Source organism: Vombatus ursinus, unplaced genomic scaffold, assembly GCF_900497805.2.
Source record: "Vombatus ursinus unplaced genomic scaffold, bare-nosed wombat genome assembly UNPS02012082.1, whole genome shotgun sequence".
Lineage (NCBI taxonomy): Eukaryota > Metazoa > Chordata > Mammalia > Diprotodontia > Vombatidae > Vombatus > Vombatus ursinus.
The window spans coordinates 1196951-1222694 of NW_020951860.1; the positions used below are offsets into that span (position 1 = coordinate 1196951).

General features: G+C 39.7%; 1 protein-coding gene across 9 annotated transcripts in view; it reads left to right on the forward strand.

The window, feature by feature from the left end:
• WNK1 (WNK lysine deficient protein kinase 1) overlaps positions 1–25744 on the forward strand; it is a 160698-nt gene that overhangs the window by 131690 nt on the left and 3264 nt on the right. For 6 of the 9 annotated variants that reach the window (XM_027857300.1, XM_027857291.1, XM_027857296.1 and 3 more), the window contains 15 exons: positions 422–510; positions 641–803; positions 2448–2564; positions 3685–3858; positions 5900–5957; positions 6137–6268; positions 6679–8162; positions 9467–9550; positions 12220–12303; positions 13339–13405; positions 13774–13847; positions 14458–15134; positions 16506–16708; positions 18552–18746; positions 25392–25567. In XM_027857300.1, coding sequence (XP_027713101.1) covers positions 422–510; positions 641–803; positions 2448–2564; positions 3685–3858; positions 5900–5957; positions 6137–6268; positions 6679–8162; positions 9467–9550; positions 12220–12303; positions 13339–13405; positions 13774–13847; positions 14458–15134; positions 16506–16708; positions 18552–18746; positions 25392–25567 — 3777 coding nt within the window. The remainder of the gene's footprint in view (positions 1–421; positions 511–640; positions 804–2447; positions 2565–3684; positions 3859–5899; positions 5958–6136; positions 6269–6678; positions 8163–9466; positions 9551–12219; positions 12304–13338; positions 13406–13773; positions 13848–14457; positions 15135–16505; positions 16709–18551; positions 18747–25391; positions 25568–25744) is intronic. The other 3 variants (XM_027857293.1, XM_027857294.1, XM_027857295.1) reach the window with 3 other exon arrangements.

Consider the following 25744-nt stretch of genomic DNA (forward strand, 5'->3'; position numbering starts at 1 on the left):
TTCTCACCAACTCTCTTGCCATTGGCAGTCCTGAGAGTGTCTCATCCTGCCGTGCTCTCAGCAGCCCCTTTACCCTGCTAGGAGAGAGATCTGAATCATCTTTGCACTTTGCTCTGCCTGCCCTGTTGCACATTCTTCTGGTAAGATGCTGGCTGCATGGCAAGTTGTAGTGTCACACTGTCTAGTGGACATGATGGCTGATCTCACTGTACAGTCTATACCAGAGACTGGCCGATAGAATCCTCCTTTTGGAGTTGTAAGACTACTATCTAGATGCTGAATGTCGAAGACTTTCCTAATGAGGTAGTGCTTCTAGGGTTTAAGGGGAGGAATAGAAGAATTCTTAAGGGTAGCTTAGTGGGTAGTGGAAAAGAAATAAAATTTTGACTTGTGGTGCTCTAATCATTCTTTCTTTTCACAGAGCACTCAGGGTGTTTCCCAGTCCAGTCCTCCAGAACCTGTGCCATCAGCACAGCCACAGACCGCCACATTGGTCTCCTCTATAGATAGGTAAGCGTACAACTAGAAATTCTCCTTCTTTGAACTGTGACTGGGAGGGAATCGGATCTAAGATCTAATCTTAAAATTACATCATTTGTAGGACCTAAATCTACAAGTTAATTTTTCATTCCTTTTTTAGTGCACATTCAGATGTTGCTTCAGGTATGAGTGATGGGAATGAGAACGTTCCATCATCCAGTGGGAGACACGAAGGGAGAACTACAAAACGTCATTATCGGAAGTCTGTACGGAGTCGTTCTCGTCATGAGAAGACTACTCGCCCCAAATTGAGAATTCTTAACGTAAGTATAAGCCTCTCAGACTTCATCCTATATGATAAGAAGTTAGGGCTAGAAGGGACTTTACAGATTATCTAATCCTATTTCTTCACATTATAGTTGAGGAAACTGAGGCCCAGAAATATTAAATGGCTGACCCCAGGGTCATACATTTTTTAATAGCAAAGGCCAAAGTAGAATCGAGACTCATGATCCTCAGTTCTTTTCACTATACCATGCTGCCTCTTGAATTTTAGAGCAGTAAATAGTTTTAACTGCTTCCCCTCCTCTTCCTTGGTCTATAGCAAGCTGAATTATCATATCACTACAGAAGTCCTGTAGGGTAAATGTATCCCTTTCATATAGCTATACTTTTAGTATTATCAAAGTATTTCAAGAATAGTACAGTATCAATGATACCTTGTTAGACTTTCTTCTTTGGTTTCTCATCTCTAAAGAAAAGAATATGCAATCAAGCAGTGAGATTATTTATATGAAAGACTGACCTAAAATTAAAATGTATTTATGAAAAGTTTATCACAAGGTTAGCCACAGGATGGATAATAAATTTTTTGGACATAGTAACTCTCAGAAGTGGGGCAGCTAGGTGGCACAGTAGATTGAATGCTGGACCTGGAGTCAGGAAGACTTATCTTTGTAAGTTCAAATGAGACCTCAGATAATTACTAGCTGTGTGACCCTGGGCAAGTCTCTTAACCCTGTTTGCCCTCAGTTCCTCATCTGTAACATGAGCTGGAGAAGCAAATGGCAAACCAGTTGCTCCAGTATCTTTGCCAAGAAAACCCCAAATAGGGTCGTGTAGAGTGATATATGACTGAAAAATGACTGAACAAAAACCACCTGCTAAGACGCAGAGGGTCTGTCATCTCCATCAGTGCAAAAAAGAACCCACATTAGACAAATTAGAGAGCTTTGAAGTGTCAAAGTAAGAAAGTTTAAAATCCTTTGTTTTGTCCAAGTAACTTTTCCTTTGACCACATTTCTAGAGAAAAGTACTTCTCTTTTTCTTAACGGTGCATACAGAAAAATAGCTCAAAACACTCATTTTAAAAGAAGTTAGTGACCTTTTTGTACATTCCTCCCAAACCATTCAGGGGGAGACTAGTGCGTAGTTTGAGGACCAATGTAGTTACACCATGCTGAAGGTCATATTGCTGCTCACTCCACAAAGAAAGGAGCATAAGTGGTGTCTACTCTTACTTTGATGAGTAGTGGCAGCACTTATTGAAATCAAGTGCTAATCTTATCCTGTTTTCCCCTGTCTTGCACACTAATATCAGAATAATGTTCTGAGTACATTGTTCTGGCTTTGATCACATATTATCCTTGTACAAAAATTGTGGTGGCTATCCGTTTCCTCCAGGTTGGAATATAAATTATTTGATCAAATATGTAAGGTCCCTCCAGTTCTGCCCCTTTTCCAGTCTGTTCAGCATTACTTTCTATTCTTTGTTCTCACCAAATTGAACGAGTAGCTATTCCTCTAAAAGTATTCTCTCCTCTGCTAACTAATACCTGCATGATCTTAGGCAAAATGCCTCAGTTTCTGTAACTGTAAAACATAGGAGTTGGAATAGATTACCTTTAAGAGTCAAGTTCTGATAACAAAATAGTACATTATCCCATAAGATGTTCTTGTTCTTTCAGGTATCAAACAAAGGAGACAGAGTAGTGGAATGCCAGTTAGAGACTCACAACCGGAAAATGGTTACATTCAAATTTGACCTGGATGGTGATAATCCTGAAGAGATAGCATCAATTATGGTATAGTAACATTGGTTGATGTTTGGGTCCTTACCTTCTTAGTTAAAACTTAATACAAACTCCCTGGGAGAAAAACCAAGTACCAGTGAAGTCAGTCATGTGTGTTGTTCCTCAGATTTTTTTGTCTCTGCTTCAGGATCCTTATCATCAAGAATGGAATGAAAGACCTTCTTCCGTTTTCGTTATGTGCTTATTGCATTCTTCAGGACCTTAGTTTGATGTTTTACATTGTCTTATGTAGGCTTGTATGTGGTTAGTTTACAAATACTTTATTAGAATGGATCAAGCACTAAGCTATTTGGAGTAGAGGTGGAATTGTGATTTTTCCCTTCCTCGAGATAATTTGGAAGTTTTCTTTGTGTAACGTATTCCAGTGACTCAAACTTGGTAGCTAGGATTCTTACTTTTATCCCAAGCCTAATTTCCTTACCCTACAATTCTCTTTTTAGTGGAAATGGAGAACAGCTATTCACCAGAATGAATACGGTGTTCTCTTAGCTGTCAGTTACTAACCTGTAACCTGCCATTGTATCATTTTTGGATACTTTGTAGTGAAATTCCATGGCACAATGAATATAAAGACTATATTAGAAAACAAATTTTCATAAGTAATAAATTAAGAATCTAAACCTCTTGTTTTTAGAATAAACATTAACCTTTTAAATATTTGTATTGTTTTCTTAGTAGAAGCAAACAGAAATGTTTTAGCAATGCTTGAACATGTGGAGAAGTCAAAGATTTATCTGCATGTGACTGTTTTATTAAACCAAAGCAAATACAAGCTGCCCATACTTAAGGATTCTTGGTTTATTTTTCCGTGAAGCTGAAAGTCTGATTTAAACTGTATATGATTTTTTCCCCCTGGAGATTGGAATTTGAATTCATACCTCATTTAAATAACTTAGTGGTGTGCTTGCTATCTTTTTGACCTCTTGATGATGAGTCCTCTTCCTCTCTCCTCTTTACACTTGTCTTAGAGTTGAGAGTGATTATTTTCCAGAGATGGAAAGTTCTTAAATCTAGGAATTCCAAATGAACATTTTTAAAGAAGTTTGGTTAGATAACACAAGAATCATTGGCCCCATTTACCAAGAACATTCAGAAATCGTTTCTCTTATAGGTGAACAACGATTTTATTCTAGCAACAGAGAGAGACTCATTTGTGGATCAAGTGCGAGAAATCATTGAAAAGGCTGATGAAATGCTCAGTGAGGACGTTAGTGTGGAACCAGAAGGTGACCAAGGATCAGAGGGCTTACAAGCAAAGGATGACTATGGTTTTTCAGGATCCCAGGTATTGTCACTCTGTGAGGGTTCTTAAAAGCCTACTTAGAGTATTACAGGTACAGGGACTGGGTGTCTTTAACAACCAATTTTTGACAATCTAGGAACAGTAATATAAATCTAGGAATTGATTTTTTTTTTATTTCGTACTTTCTGAGATTATTGCTTATGCAATCTCAGCTGGGCCCAGCAAGGCATTTCTTTTACACCTCCGTAATTAACTCTACACAGCAACTTTTACGGATCTTTTTGTATCTTCTGAAACCACCCATGGCTCTCTCTCCCTCCTAACCCACCCAGTACACTCAGCTAACAACCTTACCTCATATTTCACTTAAAAAAAAAAGAGAGAGCTCCTGCTTTTCCCTTCTTCCTCATCTCACTGACATCACTAAGATCCTTTCCACTACTTTCTTCTCTTTCATCCCTGTCTCACATGAAGAGGTGGTTCTTGTCAAGGCAAACTCCTTTACGTGTACAAAATGATCTCATTCTATCCCATCTTCATCAATAGATTCTCAACCCCATGAACCTCACTCTCTCTTATATTCAGTCTCTCTCTTTCTACTGGCTGCCTCCCTGCTACCTATAAACATGCCCATGTCTTCCCCCATCCTCAGGAAACCCTCCCTTGATCTTTCCCTTCCTTCTAGCTATCATCCTGTATCTCTTCTCCCTTTTCTGGCTAAACTACTTGAGAAAGGTCATCTACAATTTGATGTCTGCACTTCCTTTCCTCTCACTCCCTTCTTAATTCTCTGTATTCTGGCTTCTGACGTCATCACTCCACCAAAACTATTCTCTCCAAAGTTACCAGTGATCTCTTAATTACCCAATCTAGTGGCCTTTTCTGAGTCCTCATCCTTCTTAACTTCTGCACTGACACTGCCTGTCACCCTCTTCTCCTGGACACTATCTCTTCTCTCTAGGTTTTCATGACACTGTTCTCTCCTGGTTCTGCTATCTATTTGACTATTCTGCTAAACTAGATTTCTCATTGATGACCTCTGGAGTTCACCGTGTCCAAAAATGAATTCATTATCTTTTCCCCAAACCCTTCCCTCTTCCTAACTTCCCTATTACTGTGGAAAGTACCTGCATCTTCCCTGTCACCCAGTCTCACAATCAAGGCATCACCCCTAGACTCAACTCTGTCACTTGCCATGTCCAGTAATTTCTTTAAGACCTGTCATTTCTACCTTTGTGACATCGTTTACATAAATCCCCTTTTGTCCTCTGACACTGCCATCACTGTGGTGCAGAGGCCCTCACCACCTCACACTTGGACTATAGCAGTACCTACTTGGTGGGTCTGTCTGCCTCAAGTCTTACTTGCACGCGCGCGCGCGCACACACACACACACACACACAGCACCACCATTCAGTCAACTCCACTGGTACCTCTAAGATCTTGTTTGGCTTTTAAAGCCCTCCATAATCTGGCCCCTTCCTACCTTTCCAGTCTTCTTATTCCTTACACCCCCACCTTCCCTTACCTTACTCTGCTGCTATCTGGTGCCATTGGCCTCCTGGATGTTCCTGACACAAGACTCTCCATCTCTTGACTGTAGGCATTTCTTCTGGCTTTTCCTTATCCCTGGAATTGTCTCCTTCCTCATCTCTGTGCCCTAGCTTTCCTGGCTTCCTTCTAGTTCAACTAAAATCCTGTCTTCAGGAAGCCTTTTCTGATCCCTTTTAATGCTAGTGACTTTCCTGTGTTTATAATCTCCATTTTATCCTGTATATATGTTTGTACGCAGTTGTTTGCATGTTGTCTCACCATTACAATGTAATTTTTCTGAGAGCAAGGACTGTCCTTTTTACCTTTTTTTCATATTCGCAGCATTTAGCATAGTGCCTGACACATAATCAGCCCTTAATAAATGCTAGTTGACTGACTTACCAGTTGGATATCATGCTAGTTTCAGTTTCCTGAACCAAATACCCAGAGATATCCAGCTCTAAAGCCCTAATTGGGTTTAATGAACAGAGTCATTGTGTAGGACTTGGGAGCTGTGGTACACAAGTGACTGAATTTTTGTTTGTTGTAGAAATTGGAGGGAGAGTTCAAGCAACCAAATCCTGCATCTTCTATGCCTCAGAGAGCAGGTAAGCTTCTTTTCAGCTTTCCACATTGTCTTGTTTTGGCATTTAACTTCTTAGAAAACAAATAGCAGTCAGCTACCTCTGTGCTTTCTCTGTGTTCTAATAATAAAACTTAAGAGCTCCTTTTGAGTCTGGATTGAAGCCAGGTGAAGAATAATATACTATTTTTTTTTCTTATTTAGGTGTTTCCTCCAGTTCCTTAACTCAAGTTGTACATTCAGCTGGACGGCGGTTCATAGTGAGTCCTGTACCAGAGAGTCGGTTACGAGAATCAGTATTTTTCACCGCTACATCCAGTGAAATGTCAGACAGAGGTGAGTCCACAAGCAGGTGAAGAACTTGAAGTAAGAATAGCAGATAAACATGAGGTAGAATTAAAGTGGGAAGGTTAATGGATACCTGGTAAGTATAGGAGGCTTAAACAGCACAAGGAAGAGTAACTTTGGTGATTATAGTACATATAGTGAATTGTGAGTCGATAGTTCTTCCATATGGTTATATATGGTTGTAACCTGAATTCCTCCATCCTTATTTAGGATTGGGTGCCCAGGCCAGATGACTTGTGTACTAAATCTCCACTATTTTAGTATCTGTCCTCTTAGCAGAGCACTATTTTATCTTCATGTTGGTGAGCTTAATAGAATTTTGAGCCATGTTGTATTCCTAACCTTTTTAAAAAATAAACTAACTTCATTTTTTGTGTTTTGTTTGTTTTCCTTTGCAGCTGCTGTCGCTGCATCCCATGGCCCTGTCATGAATCTGTCTCATTCTGCTTCATCCCTAAGTTTGCAGCAGGCATTCTCTGAACTCAGACATGCTCAAATGGCAGAAGGACCCAGTACAGCTCCCCCAAACTTCAGCCATGCAGGACCAATCTTTCCAACTGTACCTCCCACCATGACTAGCATGGCTGTAGTCTTCCCTCCCACAGCAACAGCTGTGCCTTCAGTATCAGTCCCTGCAACAAGTAGCCCTTTTAATAGTGTTTCTGCTCCAGTCATTCAATCTGTGGTCACCATGCCTACTGAAAAGATAATTGCAGGAGTTGCCTCCAGTGCAGGTGTATTAACTTCAAGTTCTTTCCCTGTAACACAAGTGTCTGGACCACCCTTAATTACCAGTGTGGTTTCCAGCATTACTATTCCTGCAGCTGTGTCATTGTCTACTACAACTGAATCAATTCAAGCCCCACCAGTTGGGGCAGTTATGTCTAGTGCTGGCACTTTTCCTCCTGCAGCAGTACCAGTAGCTCCAGTTCCTGGAATAGGCAGTGCTGTTCCCCCAAGTGCTATCACCCCAGCTATGACTTCTCAACCTGCCCAGATTGCAGCAAGTATAGCTGTAGCAACCACCCTGGTTTCCACATCTACCACCACTCCATTCCCAAGCATGGCTTCACAGCCACCTCTTCAGCTCAGTAGCAGCAACTCTGCCCCTAGTCTAGCTGAAACAGTGGTGGTTAGTGCACTCCATCCTAAGCATGATGGCACACATTTATCAGACAAGCCACCCCTCAGCAGTAATGTGGGGCTATCCCTGCCCCTATCGTCTTCCTCTGGAGCCGGGATATCTGATTCAACTAGTCAGCCCAGTGCAGTGCATCCTTTGCAAGTCCCATCTGCTGTTGCTTCTCCTCCTGTCCTTTCACAGGCAGGAGGAGCCATCTCCACCCCGGTATTGCCGCAGGTACCTTTACCTGGTATCCTGCCCCTAGCACAGCCTGTTACCAATGTACCTGCTGTACAGCAGACACTAATCCATAGTCAACCTCAACCAGCTTCACTTCCCAACCAGCCCCACACCCACTGCCCAGAAATAGAAACTGATACACAACCCAAAGCCCCTGGTATTGATGATATAAAGACTCTGGAAGAAAAACTGCGGTCTCTCTTCAGTGAACACAGTTCTGTTGGAGCCCAGCATGCCCCTGTCTCACTGGAGACATCATTGGTAGTGGAGACCACAGTCATGCCAAGCATCCCAACCACCGCCGTTGCACCAAGCAAGCTCATGACTTCTACCACAAGTACTTGCTTACCACCAAGCAGTTTGCCTCTAGGAACAACTACTGGTTTGTCAGTTGTTACACCAGTGGTCACACCTGGGCAAGCTGCCACTCCAGTCAGCTATGTTCCAGCCTCAACCAGCATTGCAGCAGGGGTGAAACCTGGAACCCCTCCCTCAAAGCCACCTCTTACCAGGGTACCGGTAAGATTCTTAGGGATTCATTTTACATAGTTTCTTCTCTTATTCCACTAAAATAATGGATTTTCTCTCAAGTATAGAGTTAAAAATTTTTATGCATAATAACCCTAGGTCCCAACAAGGTAGAAATATGGTTATGAAAACAGATTCGGAGGCTTACAGAAGTTCTGCTGACAGACTGAACTCATTTTATATGTTTGGATTTCATTAAAATGGTGTCTGGGTGTGTGTGTATACACATATTTCATTAGTTTGAAATTTATTAACTTCTAGGAATTTTACCTTGGATACCACACACACATATTTGTCCTATTTGGTTCAGATGAAAGTAACGTTTACACCCCCCAAAAGAGAATTTTTATCTGTCATCTACAATATAGAGAAAGGGCAGATCACTAGTCCGTGAAGCCAGCTATTAAAGCAGCACGTTTTTTTCCCACTGCTATAAAATCAAGATTTAAGATTTAGAGTTTTAAAGTAATTGAATGTTGGTGATCAAATTAGTGTAAGAGTTAGAGCCCCAGTACTAGTAACAAAATTACTAACTGGAATATACTTTCTGATTCTGCTATGATGGATTTTCCTCATTCTGGCATCTCCAATCTCTTTTGACAGTTTTCATATAACCTGACTGGATTTCTTCTAACTATATTGCATGTTCCAGTCATCTTTTTAGTCTGACAGTGCCACAAAATGTTTGTGAAAATGACGGGCAGGCAGAGACTTGACCCAGACTGAAAGTATCTTGTTCCTGCTAGAAAAGAACTTATTTTCGCATTGTCAAATTAGGTCTCCGCTAGTGTAGAACTAAGCAGAGGAGTTTACCTGTCTTAAAAGTCCTCTATTTGTCTTAACAAAACATGACAATGTTAAACTTCAAGATAAGTGGTTTAAGATCAGCTGAGTAGAGTTGACAGCTGATCTCAGCACTCCTGGATTAGATGCTGGTCATTTGTCCTCTTCCATAGGAGGAATCCTTCTACTATATATCACTCTTTTACTTTTTGGACTTTCCACAATAAAAGTAAAAAAAGTTCTTTGTTCATAACTAGAACTAAAGCCATAAAGTAATTTACCAGATGTATAATAACTACATTATTCCCCAGTGGATCTTTCCTCTGATGAACAATTTACAATACATTACATAGTTTCTGGCAAGTCTCAGGCTTTTTTTGATTTTTGTTTTGTTTGTTTCTTGTGTCAACTCATGTAAATTAGGTGTGTTATTCCTTAATATGCAGTAGTTGTAACCTCCTCTGAGCCTTCTTTTAGTTTGATACATTAAAATTTCCATTCATTGTCCTTAGGTGCTGCCAGTAGGTACTGAACTTCCGTCTAGTACCCCACCCAGTGAGCAGCTGCTGCCTTTTCCAGGACCTTCACTAACACAGGTGCTCCATGACTTGGCAGAATTCTTTCTGTTTCTCTTGCTTTTTGTCTTTCAGAATGCTTGGTTAAATTCTTCATTGCATGATATTAGCTTCTGTCTTGACTGGGTATTTTTCTTTCTTTCTTGACTGAGTAATCCCCTTCCACTGAAGGTTTTTGGAATAGTGCTTGAGCCTAGTGGTCCAGATCCCATCTAAACTGAGAAGGTGTATAGTTCTTCTATTTAGGGTATTAGAGACCCTAACTAGGAGGATGACTCTGAGATATTTATTTCAATGTAGTTTTGAGTCTATTCTGAAAAATTATTTCTCAAAGCCCAAAGTTTTACTAGCAAAATTATCTTCCTCCACACAACCAAAGTTAAGGATATTCACTGTTTGAGAAGTTTTTGATAATTTCCAAAACATGATTTCTTCAAAGTTCTATAGTGTTTATTCTCTAGAACAGCAGTTGGCAATCTTAACAGACCAAATTCAGCCCTTCTCCCTGTTCTTGTATGGTCTGAAAGTCAAGAACTATTTTTATATACGATAAACCTTTATTTTTAAATGTAAAAACCATTCGTAGCTCCTACATAGTTTGCTGACACCTGTTGTAGGACAGCAGTGCTGCAAAGCTTTCAGGGCTGGCATTACTAGAAAGAACCTGAAACTATTTAATGATATTATTAAAGGGTTATTTAAATTCAAAAATATATTTAGGATATTGCTGCATATTTCCAGTAGGTCATATAGAAACTTCTAATTTGATATACCGTCCTGTGATACAAAGGAAGTAATGGCAAAATTATGTGTATCTGTCCAGTCAGGTATGACTTTCTTAAAAATACCAACCTTACCTTCAGCAGTATTTATGAATAAGCAAGTTTGTAATTATTCAAATTAAATTAGTATTTTACTTCTAAGATGATGACATGTAAGCTTTATTTCATACATCAATTATATGTAGTTGAAGGTTTTTGAATTTAGTAAACATGTTGCTCTAATTCTGATTTTATGATGAGTGTACTTGTGAAATGTTGAACGATAAAATAAGAGAAAATCTACAATTTCCAGCCATCACCAAATTTAATAAAAATGTGTTCCAAGTCTTAAAAAGACTCAGTTTGGAACTCCAGGAGTATTTACCAGTTGAGGATAGAGGAAGGATACTTAGGAACAAGAGCTGGGGACTCTTGGAGAGGGGAAGAACAGAGTAAGGCAGAAAGCTGAGGGCAATTAGGACCAGGGGTATAGGGGCTGAGAGACGTGGTGGTTAACGAACTGAGAAAAGGATTTGAAGGTATAGAGTGTAGGGGTTGGAGAATTAAGAGTGGGAAGAAAGAGTGAGGAAAGATAGGTACAAGATTTTCTCTTTGTTCCATCTATTCCTCTTTGGTGATAGGGTTGAACAAGAATTGAGACTCTATATCAGTATTTGAAAGGTGGTAGAACTAAGCGGCAAGGTAAAGAAGAGTAGTAGGAGTCCCAAGTAGGAAAAGTTTCCAAGAGAAAGAAGAGGAAAATTCCTAAGGAATTCTTTCAGCTTACCCATTCAGTCATAAATTTGGCATTTATAATTTGAATACTGCCTTGTCTTGTGATACATTTCTGTTTTCAGTTGTGTTGAATTATTATATCTAAGAGTTAGAATCCCCAGCCTGCTCCAGTCTTTTTGAAGTAAGTCCTCTGTGGTGACAGTGGTAGTAATAGCTCACATTTATATAGTGCTTTCCCCTCACAGCCACATTGTGAGTTTTGAGTAGCACAGATGTTACCTTCACCTAAAATACTGGAAAACTGTTGCTCAGAGTTTGTAAGATTACATAGCTAGTAAAAGTAAAAACCAGATTTTGAAGCCAGGTTTCATATTTGCAGGTCTTTAGCACTGATATAAAAAACTCATTTATTTTCTAACAGAAAGGGGAAAGAGTTAAAACTTTGTTTAACCAGATATTATAGATGAAAGCAGGTTGGTAAATAGAGCTTCTTGTTTGTGGGGAAGTAGTGCTTGTTTGTACTTCGATTCCTTGATTATGATCTCCTGAATAATGTGTCATTAATATTCAACCGTAGAAGATGGATACGTCATAAGGAATTTCCTCCTCAGAAGAGAAGTGCTCTGCATAGACATAAGTTCTCAGACATGATAATTGTGTACGGATTGTTGTTTTGTTTTTTGTTTTGTTTTTGCTTAAACTGTACTTATGAGAGAGGGGGAGTGATACTGGCAGATGACAGCAATTTTTTTTTTTAAGTATCAAAATATCGTTTTTCAAAAATAATGTGTAAATGACAATACATTCACCCTGTAGTTGGGGGTTTTATAAAACTGAAGGAAAAAGTAAATGGAAATAGGTAAGATGTGATAAAGATAGGTAACTACAGTTCTGTGTATATTTCATAAAGCTTCCTAGAGAGGGAAGAATACAAAATCTGTCTTCTGGGTGCAGATTTATTGAAAAAGTGATAGAAATTTAATGAATTTGGAAATAGCCTTACAACATGAAGATCAAATCTTTATTTTCATTTCCGTGAATAAGTAAATGTTGCATCTCATTTCTAAAACTTGTATTAAATCTAGATCATAAAGCAGTTGTGTCAGTCTTTCAAAGTAAATAGGCCTTATAAATTAGCTGTTGATTTTGCTAATGTGCCTAAGACATTCTTATTAGTGGGTATTTTTGCTTCAGTCTCAGCAACCTCTAGAAGATCTTGATGCTCAGTTAAGAAGAGCCCTTAGTCCAGAGACTGTCCCACTCACATCTTCAGTTGCTGTAAGTTCAAAGAGCTCCAAAGTAGCCTGTCTCCTTCCCTCCCAGGATACTATGCTCCCAGAAATGTAATTCGAACAGGTAGAAATACTCTTAAGATTTTGGCAGAGTGTAACTATATATAAGTATGATACATGGTCATGATGATGGGGTAAATGGATGGAAATCTATGTTTAATTGTACTATTTACTCAGCTGAGCTGTGTTTTTCACCAGCTAATTCTAAAAGAAGAGCTCAGGTTTGAGAGTAATCGTTGGACCCATCTAGTTTCTCTGAAACTATTTGAATGTCAGGGGTATCATCGTTTAGTGTGTGTGTGTGTGTGTGTGTGTGTGTGTGTGTGTGTACATATATGACATCTAAAATTGAAGTTTTGACTTCTATTTATTTACATTTGGAGGAGATAAAAAGGTCCTAAAGGATAATACTTCCCTTTGAATGTCTGAGGTACTTTCTGAAATAGACTAAGGAAAAAATGTGTCGTAAAAGACCTTTAAGGGGTAGCTAGGTGGCACAGTGGATAGAGCATTGGCCCTGGAGTCAGGAGGACCTAAGTTCAAATGTGACCTCAGACACTTGACACTCACTAGCTGTGTGACCTTTGTTCAAGTCACTTAACCCCATTGCCACCCCCCCCCCCAAAAAAAAAGCTTTAAAAGCTCACTACTTCTCTTAAAAATTATATTTAGATAATTTAATAGAAAAGATCCATTAGCTTTCTAGGTTGATTTAATGGCACAATAGGGTTTTCTGGTACATTTGGATCCTCCATTATATATAATTGTTGTCTTCCTACAAAAGCAAAAAAAGAAGGTACTGATTATAGTTAGTAGACTGAATCTACGGGATTAGAAGTTTTTAAAAGTCATCTCGCCATCTGTAATGACAAAACTTGGCTGTTCCTCAAGGTTAATAATGTATCTTCTAAATTGGGATAAAAGTTGGACTATATTCCAAAGTATTTGACTTTAGTAAACTGTAGCACGAAACAGCCAAAAAACTGAACTTTTTTTTTTTCCTTTAAATTTTGTCTTGCAGCCCACATCAGTTGTGGCTCCAACATCAGTTGCCGGGGCAGTGCCGGTGGTAGTTCCAGCTCAGAGAGGTACAGTATAGCACCTTGGGCACAGCACAACTCCTATTTAGGTCCTTGATCCTCCAATGAGACTGGGAGTAGATTAGTATTTTCAGAAAAAGCTTATGCAATTGGAAATTGGAGTTAACAAAACTAAAAGAATAATCAGAGTAACATTAATAGCTGTCTCCAACAAAATGATCACTGTGATTGGTGCCCAGAAATGATCACGTTCTTGGAATTCAACCAACTTTAAGCCTGTCCTATATTTAACTAGTTTTTGAGCACCTAACTTAAGAATACAGCATTGCATAAAATTAAACTGTTTAGATTCATCCTCTTAGATATGATTAAAAAGATAAACTTCTTTGTCATCTTTATTTCTCTACTTCCTTCAGCAGCTCAGAGCATAGACGATAAGACCATAATGACCAGCTCAGAGGCCAGTGTCCTTAAGATGGGCCGGTTTCAGGTAAGACATTCTTTTCAGGAACTTAGTCTTTCGTCTCATTGGTTGTGTAAATGATATGATTGCCAGTTATAAACTTGAATAAATTGATGTGGAAGCTTCTCTGGCATAATCTTAATCTTCAAGAACCCAGAGTTAGCTCAATGCCAGTGATCAGTAATATTCTTGAGGATCTACCAGGGTAGTACAATGACTAACAGGTTTGTGGTTTTTTGGTTTGTTTGTTTGTTTGTTTAATTTCTAAAGAATCACTTCTCTCGCATTCCCAGTATCTAGTACAGTGCATTATACTAGTAGGTGTTTAATAAGTTATTAATGAATTTAGTTGAGTTTCTAAAAGGTTTTATCTTAAATCTTATCTTAAAATTGCCTTGCTGCTCTGGGTATTTCTTCATTTAAAAAAAAACAAAACACTTCAGGTAGTAAGGGGAGGGGTTAGATTAGAAGTATGGAAGGAGGAGATTTAACGCTTCCTTTTCCCAAAATGAAGGGAGTGGATACAGTTGACAGGGAAATGGAATTTCCTACCATGTAGGTTATGCAGCTTTGGTTTGTTTTTTGTTTTTTAGTCTATCCTAAAAGTTAGCCTTTTTTTTTTTTTTTAAACTACCAGGTATCAGTTGCAGTAGATGATTCCTTGAAGGAGAGCAAAAGTAAGTCAGAAGAAGTAAAGTCTGTACATTTTGAATCAAGCACTTCAGAGTCTTCAGTGTTGTCAAGTAGCAGCCCAGAAAACACTCTGGTGAAGCAGGAGCCTGGTGGAATTGCCACAGCTCTATGTGGCACCTCCTCAGATGTGGTTGATGGTGTTCCTTCTCAGAAAACTTCTGCTACACAGACAAAGCCAGAAGTTGAGCAGCCCACCACAGTTGGCCGTTTTCAGGTGACACCTACGACAGACAAAGTTGGCCGATTCTCTGTGTCAAGAACTGAAGACAAGGTCACCACTGTGATAGAGAGAGAGCCACCTGTGGCACACCCTTTATTGGATTCTGAACAGGCTGTTCCTTCTACTGTAGCACCAAAGAAAGAAATGCCTGAACTGTCAGAGCCAAGCCATCTTAACGGGCCGTCTTGTGACCTGGAAGCTGCCTTCCTAAGTAGAAATATGGATGATGGTTCAGGTAGCCCACATTCTACTCACCATTTGGGCTCAAAAGGCAGCCTTCCCATCCAGAGCCTTAGCCAGAGCCTTAGTAATTCATTCAACTCCTCTTACATGAGCAGTGACAATGAGTCAGACATTGAAGATGAGGACTTGAAGTCAGAACTACGTCGATTACGAGAAAAGTAAGACTTTTCTTCCCTTATGCTTTCATATAGATATAGAATCAGAGGCTTAGAACTGGGAAGGACTTTAGAAATAATCTAATCTAAATTTTGGAGCCCCAAAGAGATTTAGTGACTAGTCGAGGTCATATAAGAAGTAGCAGGTAGAAATTCAAGATTAAAATTTCAGATTACAAATCTACAGCTCTTTCTACAGTACCATAAGCGTAGGGAATCTCTTTCTATCAAAAGATAAGGATTTATGCATATGAGAGAAAAAACATTTATTTTATTTATTTATATTTATATATATGTACATACACACATAATATTTAAAATATGGAAAGTTGTCTAAGGACTTTTCATTAAACTCTGTCTTATTCACAAGTATCTACACCACTCCTTTTCACACGTATACTTTTTTGAGATTATAAATACTGTTACTTTGAACTTTTATTATATATACTTGTTTTAACTACCACCACCCTGCCTTAGACACTGTAAAAAGGGTACAGAAGCATTTATTTTAAGTCATGGCTACGTAACCAAGCATTATACTGAGTGTTTTACAACACAAAACTCTTGTGTGATCCTCACGATCACCCTGGGAGATAGTTCCCCATTTTAGTTGAAGAAAGTGAGGCAGACAGGTTAAGTGACTTGTTCGGTGTCATAACACTAATAAGTAAGTGTCTGAGGCTAGATTTGAACTCAGGTCTTCCTGCTGCCAGGCCCAGCACTCTATCCTATATGCCACCTAGCTGCCTGTATAATAATAGCTGGCTTTTAAGGTTAAGGTGGCAAAGTGCTTTACAAATATTATTTCATGTGATCCTTACAACAACTTGGGAGATAGGTGCTATTTTTGTCCCCATTTTTCAGTTGAGGAAAATGAGGCGGGTAGAGGCTAATTAACAGAGACTCAGGATCACATAAGTAGGAAGTACCTAAGGCAGGATTTCAATTCAGGTCATCCTGACTGTAACTCAAATGCTTTATCAGACACTCTAAAATTACCCTCTGTTGGGTGAATGTCTATAGCGAAGGCTTTCTAGGTAGTAATTGGCCTCTATTTGCCCTCTTTGGTCTCAGGAATCAGGAAAAAAACACATTTCTTCTTGTCTTGCTGGAAACTTAAAGAATTTTAAATGAAGGTGGGAGGAGATAGGGAAGAAAAATTGGAGTTTTCATTATAGTGGAAATAGGGAAAAGGTAAGTACTTAAGTTTTGAGAACAAGTTCAGTATTTACATTCAGGAACAATGTAAGGGCCTAGATTCACAAACATTAATGAAATTGAAATTTGTTGTCAAATTGAAGTTGTTATATTTGGTTTTTTATTTGAAATTTTTATATTTGGGAGTTTGATGTTGAGTCTGACCTTTACTCTTAGGCACCTTAAAGAGATCCAGGACTTACAGAGTCGCCAGAAACATGAAATTGAATCTCTGTATACCAAATTGGGCAAAGTTCCCCCTGCAGTCATCATTCCCCCAGCTGCTCCACTCTCAGGGAGAAGAAGACGACCCACTAAAAGCAAAGGCAGCAAGTCTAGCCGAAGTAGTTCTTTAGGAAATAAGAGCCCCCAACTTTCAGGTAAGGAGCCATGGAACAGGGTAAAAATGTCCTTTACCTTCGTTTTTTCCTTTAGTTTCCTTTTAGTTCTTCCCTTTTTTCCAGTATGGAAGCTGTTAAGCTATAGAAATGGATCTATCACTTCAACATTTTTGCTGATTTTCAGAGGCTAATTTTCTAAAGCTAACTTTTACATCTTATTCTCAGCTCCCTCTTCCCTGCCTTCATTTTACTCTTGGAAGTGGTCTTAGTGAATGGCCTTTTTAGCATAATTCACATTGAAACCACTTTACAGTCTCCATTGAAAAGTCTGCTTGAGAGCAGTCCTCAGCTTTGCCACCAACTGAAGTGTTACTCATGTTTACCCAAACCCTTTGTTCAGTGGGGGTTTAAAAAAAATGTCTCTCTTTTCATTGAATAAGTGTTGAGCAGAAACTCCCATATGATTCATGAGATGGGTATTTGATTGACATGTCACAGAAGACTACTTTGGGTAGGTATATAAGTTATATAACTCTTTTGGGGATTTTATTCATTCGAAGTGACCTACTGATGACATTATTCAAAGGAAATAAGTCAAAAGCATATCTTGAGAATGGACTTTATTAATATTTACATGTTAGGTATGTGTGTAGAAGTTAATATAACATATATTAAAATACCTCATATGAATAATAACAAAATATGTATCATAAAACAATGCATACCAAGCCATTTAGTAGCATAGCTATTTTCCTGCTGGATAGTTTTTGCTTTACATTAAGTGTGATGGTTGGTTGTGCGTGCTCTGGGAATGGCCATTGGTGACCTAACTTGTTCATCTCAACAATGTTCATGATGATTTCCTGTAGTGAGAGCTAATCTTAGTAAAATTCCTAAGAGCATTATCTAGTTTTAAAGGATCATGCTAATAAAAACAATTCTGTTTCTTTTCTACCTTCCTCAGAGACATTCTGCCCTAGAGGTCTAGTGTGTTGTGGCAGTGTTGAAAACTGTTAGGATAGCTCTAACCCCTTTCCTCAATATCACAGGGTCAGCTCACAGCACTTACTGATATCAGATGGCATTACTGAAGTATTTTTCTAACCTTACCTGCACTCCAAGTAAACCAACTCATGCTTGAGAAGCTTGTTGAACAGGAGATGAATATCCAGGGATGAGAAAAAGAGCTCACTTCCAGGATACTGGACCCAGCACTTGTGTGACATCTGCCAAGAAAATGGGTGCCAAACACTCTCTGCATTCAATGGCCACTCACACCTTTTGCCACACATTTTTACATCTGACCTGGCATATACCTGCCTTAGTAGGAGAGCTAGGCAGAGCCTACCTTGGAAATCTAATTGTCTCATATTTCATTGTCTTTCTCAATAGGGAAAAACATAATCTTCTTTTCAAAACCTGTTCAGTCAGGGTTATCAGTTGGAAAACCACATGTTCCCCTTGTCCTGCAGCTGCTGCCCTTTCTTACTTGACTTAGACATGTGAACCACTCTGGGCAAACTGTCTTAAAAGCCTTCTTAGGCAGTTTTATGAAGGGGACCTTCTGACTTAATGTCAGCCTTGGGGGAAGGGCGGGAGTTACTTCTGATTTCACTCCTGGCTTTTCTTTCAGTCAACAAAACCTTGGTTCTTTCTTGTTCTATATCTTCTCCCATCCCTATTTCTCCCTGATATCCCACCCTCTGATCAAAACACAAGATTTCTTGTTTTTGTTTCTGCTGCTAGGTGTAAAATTTCATGCAGTCCATTTTCATTTGTCTTTTTGTAGCCTACCTACTCAGTGTCTATGGAGTGCAGTAGGAAGACTGAACTACTAAGAAACTTCCCCTTGTTTTCCTGATGCCACTCTGTCTTTTCACAGGCAACCTGTCTGCTCAGAGTGCAACTTCAGTCTTGCACCCCCAGCAGACACTCCAACCTCCTGGCAGCATCCCAGAGACTGGGCAGAATCAACTGTTACAGCCCCTTAAACCATCTCCCTCCAGCGAGAACCTCTATTCAGCTTTTACCAGTGATGGTGCCATTTCAGTACCAAGCCTTTCTGCTCCAGGCCAAGGTAAGAAATCAGATGGCAACCACCATCTTCTGACAGCACTAAGGTGGAGGAATTGCCATAGCCTTGGTGATGGACCAAATGCTCCAGAAGACTTCAGGGTCACAGTTTGGACTGAGGAACCTGAAAGCAAAAGACCAGCTGGCCAGTACACAGTCTATGTACTACCTGCTCAGGAGTCTTTAGTCTTAGGACAGTTTGAGGTGATGGAGAGATGATGAGGTAGACTTATTACAGAGAGAGAGAGGTCAGCATGTGAGTTAGGCTTGTTGCTACCATCTGTTCAAAGAGCCTCGTCAGGCAAGGCCACACGTCTAAGACCTTTGTGAGGAGATATCACTGCAAGCAAGTGAGGGTTTGGGGGCCCAGGACTTAATCCTTGAAGACATACCAGAAAGAAGACTGGGAAAGTGGTCATCCCCCTAAATGCTGTAGTCACTAAGGGAATAAAACATAGTTTCCTGGAAGATGATACATAGCCTGGTCAGGGCAGATTGTTTTCTCTACTGGGGTAGGGGAAGCATGTCGAAGGAGCTGTTCAGTATTTGAACAATCTCATAAATCTCTGTCCATAGCCAACTTTGCTGTAATGATGTTGTTTTACTAGACAAAACATTCCCATCAAAAGGGTCTCCACTAATAATAGAAGTAAAAGATAAGAAATTCAGTTGTGGGGTGTCTAAGGAGGAAGAAAGGGACAAAAGATAGATAATAGACTTGCTTCCAGAGAACTCAGAAGCAAGGATCACCACACCCCTTCTTCTCTAAGAACATTTTCAGGAGAATTGAAAGAAACCTTTGAACTGAGTACCAAATCTTATCAAGGTGAATGTACTCTTTTCTAAAGGAGCAAAGTAAATTAGCGTTATTCCAGTGAAGTGAAGAGCTCTGGATTTTTACAAGTGGAGGGAATGGAATTCCTGGTTCTTATTCTACCTGGCTGCCCTTCTCCTGAAGCTTGTTCTCCTTTGTGCCATCTTAGTACCTTTCACCACTCCAACCTCAAGTTCCTAACATCTTGTAGTTGTGTTCTGTGTTTCTCTTTCTTTCTCTGTTCTTCCCTCTTTTTCCCCACCTTCTCACAGGCTGTGCGAAGTTTAACTGTGCATCTGAGCGGGTGACGTTCAAACCTGGTGGCAGGAGGACCCGATTTCTGAGTACGCCCTGCTTGGCTCTTTGTGTGTAACACCTTTACTCCTTCCTTATTTTTGTTTTTCTGCTGCTTGGATTTGATATTTCATGCAGCTCATTCTCATTTGTCTCTTTGTATCCCATGTACTCAGTGGCTTGGCTGAACTATTATTATTACACTCAGAAGTTTGGGTCCATTTGTTCATATGAAATACAGTTCTCTAGAAGTAGATCGTATTACTTTGAACTTGGAGATTAACTTATCTGGATGCTGAAGGATTTCTTTATATTAAATTTAGCTGATATATAGAGGACTGTTCCAACAGAACACATAGGCTGTCTTGAGGCAATGAACCTTGGACCTTAGAGACTAACTTCAAGCTCTGTGGCCTTGGTATTAAAGGTTCCAGAAAGATAGAAAAGTTCTGGCAGCACATACAGACATAATTAGGTTAAATCTATCATAGAAACATGATGTAGTTTTTCCCATTTATTCTGTCTTGTTTCATACCATATTGAAGAACTCATAATAGGCCTTAATTTCAGTTCAGATTAAATAACCATAGAGTATTAGATACTATATATATAGAACCTCCAAGAAACATAAAAACCTCCTTTGCATATAGCTCCTGGATCCTATTTAATTCTTTCATAGTCCTCCAGGTAACTGCTTTACTTTACACCCCAAATTCAATAATTCATAGATATTCTAATTATAAGACTCTTTTCTAAGGGAAACCAGTATATACAATTATTTGTTACAGCTGCTTTACTAAAAGCATTTCATTAGTTGAAGACTGACCTCCTAACAAAGAAAGGGAGCTCATCTTTACTCACAATGGCAAATATGTTACAGTAATTGAGAATTGTCTTATAAGATGCTTTTTGATATTTTCTGGCTGTTCCTTATAAGTAAACTCAAGAGATAAGGAAAGGTCTTGTCTCTCAAGACCTCAAACTTCTGATGTGGTTATTGGGGTGTTTTTAAATGCATGTGCTGAGGCTGCCAACATAATGCTTATGAGTGTGCTTCAAAGGTTGACAGACCCTCCTGGATGGAAGTGTTAACTGCTCCTCTGTTCTCTGTAATGACAGGGTATGTAAGGGAAGTGCTTTGATTCACCTTCATGCATCACATTTAACTTCATTCCCCTGCATCCTTCCCCTATATCCATTTAACTTCATTACTTTGCATCTTGTAGCCTGTGTCCTCCTACTCCCCAACCCTTTTTTTTCCCTTTAATTTAGCAATAGGATGATAGCTATGTTAAGGGGTTCACTAGATGCCTCCTTCTACAACAGATGGTGATTCCAAAGTTATTTGACTTTGGGGATAGAATATTTTAATAGTACTTTGATAAAATACTTTGATTTAGGGTTTCAGAGCAGCAATTTCATTGGACAAGGTTGATATTAATATAGTGCTTTAAGGTTTACAAAGCACTCTTTTATGTTTAACTTGATCCTCGAAAAATCTTTGTGAGATTAGGTCTACAGGTATTACTTGTATTTTATTAGTAAGGGAAACTGAGGATCCACAGAGGTTAAATGATTTGCCCATTGACACATAGTATTCACTTGTAAGTGGTAGAATTTGAACCAGATTTCTCCTAACTCCAAGTCAAGTGCTTTTCTTTTACACCACATTTCTTAACCAACCAAGCCAGGAGATAGTATGCTTGGCCACTCAGTACCCACATAATTTGTTTCTGTCCATAAATAGAGAAGCATAAAGACCTAAAGCTGGGTAGTTTGGAGGGAAATATGGAAAAGATTCACATATCCCAGTATGTCATAAAATCCCGGGGAGGGTCCATTTCTGTTATTTTGGAATCATTTTAAATACATTCCATTCTTAGCACTTCCCTTGGAAGATAAAGGAGTGGGCCTAAGTCAGTTGAAGATTTATTGTGCATGAAATAACTCCTAGTGAGCAGGTACCAAGAGGCAAGGAAGTTAAGGTTATAGGAAAGGTGGGGATTAGCTAGGTAGTGCATGGGATGTTTGCATCTTTTTTATCCTCTAAGAATAGATAGCTTACTGAAAGCACGGCTTGGCTTGATACATAGATTGCTGGTTTCCCAGAATCCTCTAACCTTCCCTTCTAGCATAATCCTAAAGATTGTAATTGTGAGGGTGGGAGGAAGCAAGTTAAAGTGAATTAATAATGAAACTGGGATAGTAAGGCTGCTGTGAAAGGCTTTGCAGATTCTTGATTGCTAATACATTTACTTGCCTACATTTCAACTACTCAGCAGGAGAAACAGAGTGGGACTGGATCAGTGGGGAAAACTCTCTGCTTTGGGTATTTGATCCTTAAGCAGTGAGGCCTTGATATATTCCCATCTTTCTGTCCCCAAACAGTGTACCTTCTCCTTAACCAAGGTTACCAAGTCCACCAGATAGCCACTCGAGAGAAGCCTCTCTGGGGTGGATTAATTTGATTTGGGACAGTCAGTAATACATAGGTTTCTGTCTTGATTTCCAGATACTAGTTTTATAACCCTAAAGCTGGTAAGGGTTTGCTGTATGCCCCTCTGGACATCAAGGATTCCTGGGTCCTGCTGCCCTTTCTCTACTCCTGGTTTCTCTTGCTGGGCCTTTTAATGCTATTTGCCAATACTAAATATTTTGCACTGATATTTCTTTAACACATTGCTCTTTCTTTGTGCTTCAGGGAAGATGGTGAAAAAAGTCTGTCCTTGCAACCAGCTCTGTAGTAATTATCTTTTTTGTTATTTTTGGTCTTTGATTGTAATGCTGTTTATCCATTAATTTTCCAAACCCTGAAGTCGTATCTCCCTAAATCTGACTTCAGTCTTGCATCTGTTTGTCTCTCTGTCCCCTTTTATGATGTGTTTATTGATATGTCTAAGTGCTAGCAGGTAATTTAATCATTAAGATTGAAAACTCACCTCAAGTTATAGACTGTCAAGACTTGCCAGCCCCCATCTGAGCCTATCCCTGAGGCAAATCATGAATCAGCAATAGCAGTGAATTGCACAGGAAAATCAGCTGTACCTGATGGATGTGTGGAGAAAGATATCTGCCACAGTGGGGAGGCAGAATATAGTTGACCCTGTAGGGTTTGACTTAAGTGAGTGAGGTTATTTGTAGATTTAGTTATTTATTCCACTGCTAGTTCTGTTTAGGTTTAAAGATCAGGAATAGAGAAGTGGGAGGTTTTAATTGGAGTCACAGGAGAGATTATAGTTATTAGGATTTGGTAAGAAGATACTCAGATAATGGGGAAAGACAGATTAATGAGATTAAGAGTACCCTTGCTTCCCCTACCGCCCAGGATTAGACCCCAGCACAGAGGGAACACCACAAATCTGAAGACTTGCATTATCTCCAACAACAAATTGGTTGGAATTCATCACAACAGAAAAAAAAAATCTACATGGTCTGGAGTGAATCTTATTAGTCCCCAGTAGTCAGAATTGGGACTGTATGTGACAGCTGGTTTTTAGCAGCCAATTCAAAGGGAATTACTTTGTGCATGGTTCTTCCCCGTGACACAAGCCAGTATTCTAGATCCCAATGTAGATTCAGAGTGAAAGATGAAATTAACCTTCTGTAAAAAGAGATCTCTTGGTTACAGGAGGTTATAGCCATCATAATTAATGAAGAAGTATCATACCCAGCATATGTAAATAAGGAATTTCTTAATGCAAATAAGACTCTTCAAGCTTCCCTGTTAAAATATTTTGACTTTTGATGGTTCCCTTACCTCTAACTGAACTTTATCTGTGTTGTGCTTGCCTTATTTACTGACCAGGGCCCCTTCAAATATTTTCCCTTTATATATGTCAACCCTCATGCATGTGACCTCTTGAATTTCCATATTACCATGTCCACTCATACTCAGTGCATGTGACTCCCACTCTGGCCCTATCTTACATTTGCCCTTTGAGAGAAAGTTCCCCAAATCCTACTCGTTTCTGTTCGGGTTCCCTGCACTTCAAGAAAATGCCACCCTTCCCTTCACGTGGTTCATGCAACCAGTCAGCTTAGGGCATATATTCTTTCCTAGGGCAAAGAGCCCCTTTATTATTCTCCCTATGTTGCCACAGCACTACGAAGCATGATTCCTTCCTCAGAAGCTTCACTGAAAGGTCATCTCTGATCTTTCTCAGCAGTGCTTGTGGGTTTCATTCCCTACATCAGTCTTACACTTGGCTCAAGACCAGTACCTGATTAGAAGGGTCCTTTTTCTGGATAGCTCCAGATGTTGCCTTTTGACATCTATTTTCATGCAGCAGGAAGGTTGCATGCATTTATGGGTGCCCATGACAAGGAAGCAAAGGCCATTAGACTTGGCCCTTACCTAGCTTTTGGGTATCTTGACAGCCTGGTGGCTTGGAATCACATCTTTGTACTTTACATAGCTTTTATTTATCCTGCAGTTGCAAATGTGAGATCTGATAAGAGTGAATATGAGACAGTGACTCTTCTCTCCCTCTTCCCTAATACTTGCCTCTTCGAATAATCTTCAGTGTGCCCTCCAGCAGAGCCGAAATCAGGCAGGACACGGACTCCTTCTTTTTCATCAACCATACAAATAAAATTACCTTCTCCATAGCCTCAAAGCTTCCCCCACCCCTTGTGCACCTCTGATCCAAGCTGAATGTTCCTGCTGCTTTTATGTTGAAGTGCTTGCTGCTCTGGTTTGGGGAAGGAGTAGAAGGCCTTTAACAACTTCAGAATAGAGCCTTTACACGAGCTAAATGACCCAAGCCCACAACAGTTTCAAACCCTGACTTGGGGCCTGACTCACACCAGGAAAGACAAATGAAAGTTCAATCTCTCCCAATAATGGTGTCTTTATAAATCCATATTTATGGGCCCGGGTGAAAGTTGTACTGATAAAATAAGCCACTACTTAATTTAGCCTCTCAGTCCTGCTCTGGGATGCCTCCATGAGCCTAATGTTGAAGAAGTGTACCAGTATCTACATGGGATTGTAGTAGATACCTTGTCCTCTCGGACCAAGTCATTCCCTCCTTCCTCCTCCTCCTCTAACCTTGCCCTTGATGTGAATGCATTAAGAAGTCCTCTTCTACTTTCCCGTCTTCAAGGTGATTGGAAACCAGAGCAGCTGGCCCCACAGACTGCACCATTCCTCTCCCTCTTTCACAGCATGGGGCCTAGGAGCAGAGTACCAGTAGTCACTGGCCTTGATTGCCACTGTGTGATATGAAAAACAAACACCTGTTCCATTTGCCTGTTGTGCCCTCAGTGCTCTGAGGCCTGGCCTAGGCAAACACTCATAATCACCACAGGCACTTTGATAGCTCCTGAGGAAAAATTTTCCTCATAATTCTGTTTAGCTAAAGCATATGGCTTAAATAAAACCCAGGAATCTTAACCACTTGCCTTTCTTTCTGCATGGCTTCCTAACTCATCCTTTCCCTGTGCCCTCCATTTCATCATTCTATGATCTTTGACCGTCTCCTTAAGTTGAAACCCAAATAAGCTTTTGTAAAGCCTGTGTTCTTTCCCTTCTAACTCTAGGGACCAGCAGTACAAATACAGTGGGAGGAGCAGTCAATAGCCAAGCCCCACAGGCCCAACCACCCAGCAGAAAGGGTACATTCACAGATGATCTACACAAGTTGGTAGACAACTGGGCCCGAGATGCCATGAATCTCTCAGGCAGGAGAGGAAGCAAGGGACACATGAATTACGAGGTAAGACTTTCTCTTTTCCTTCCTAACCCATCTCAAGCATTGAGAGAGACTACTTACTAAATACCGAAATTGTTGCTAAATAGCAGGAGTTCCCAAATGTTATCTGATATGGTCTTGTTAATCATCTGCTTAATCTTACCAGTTTTTTTTTTTTTTTAAGGACCAAAGTAATGGCTC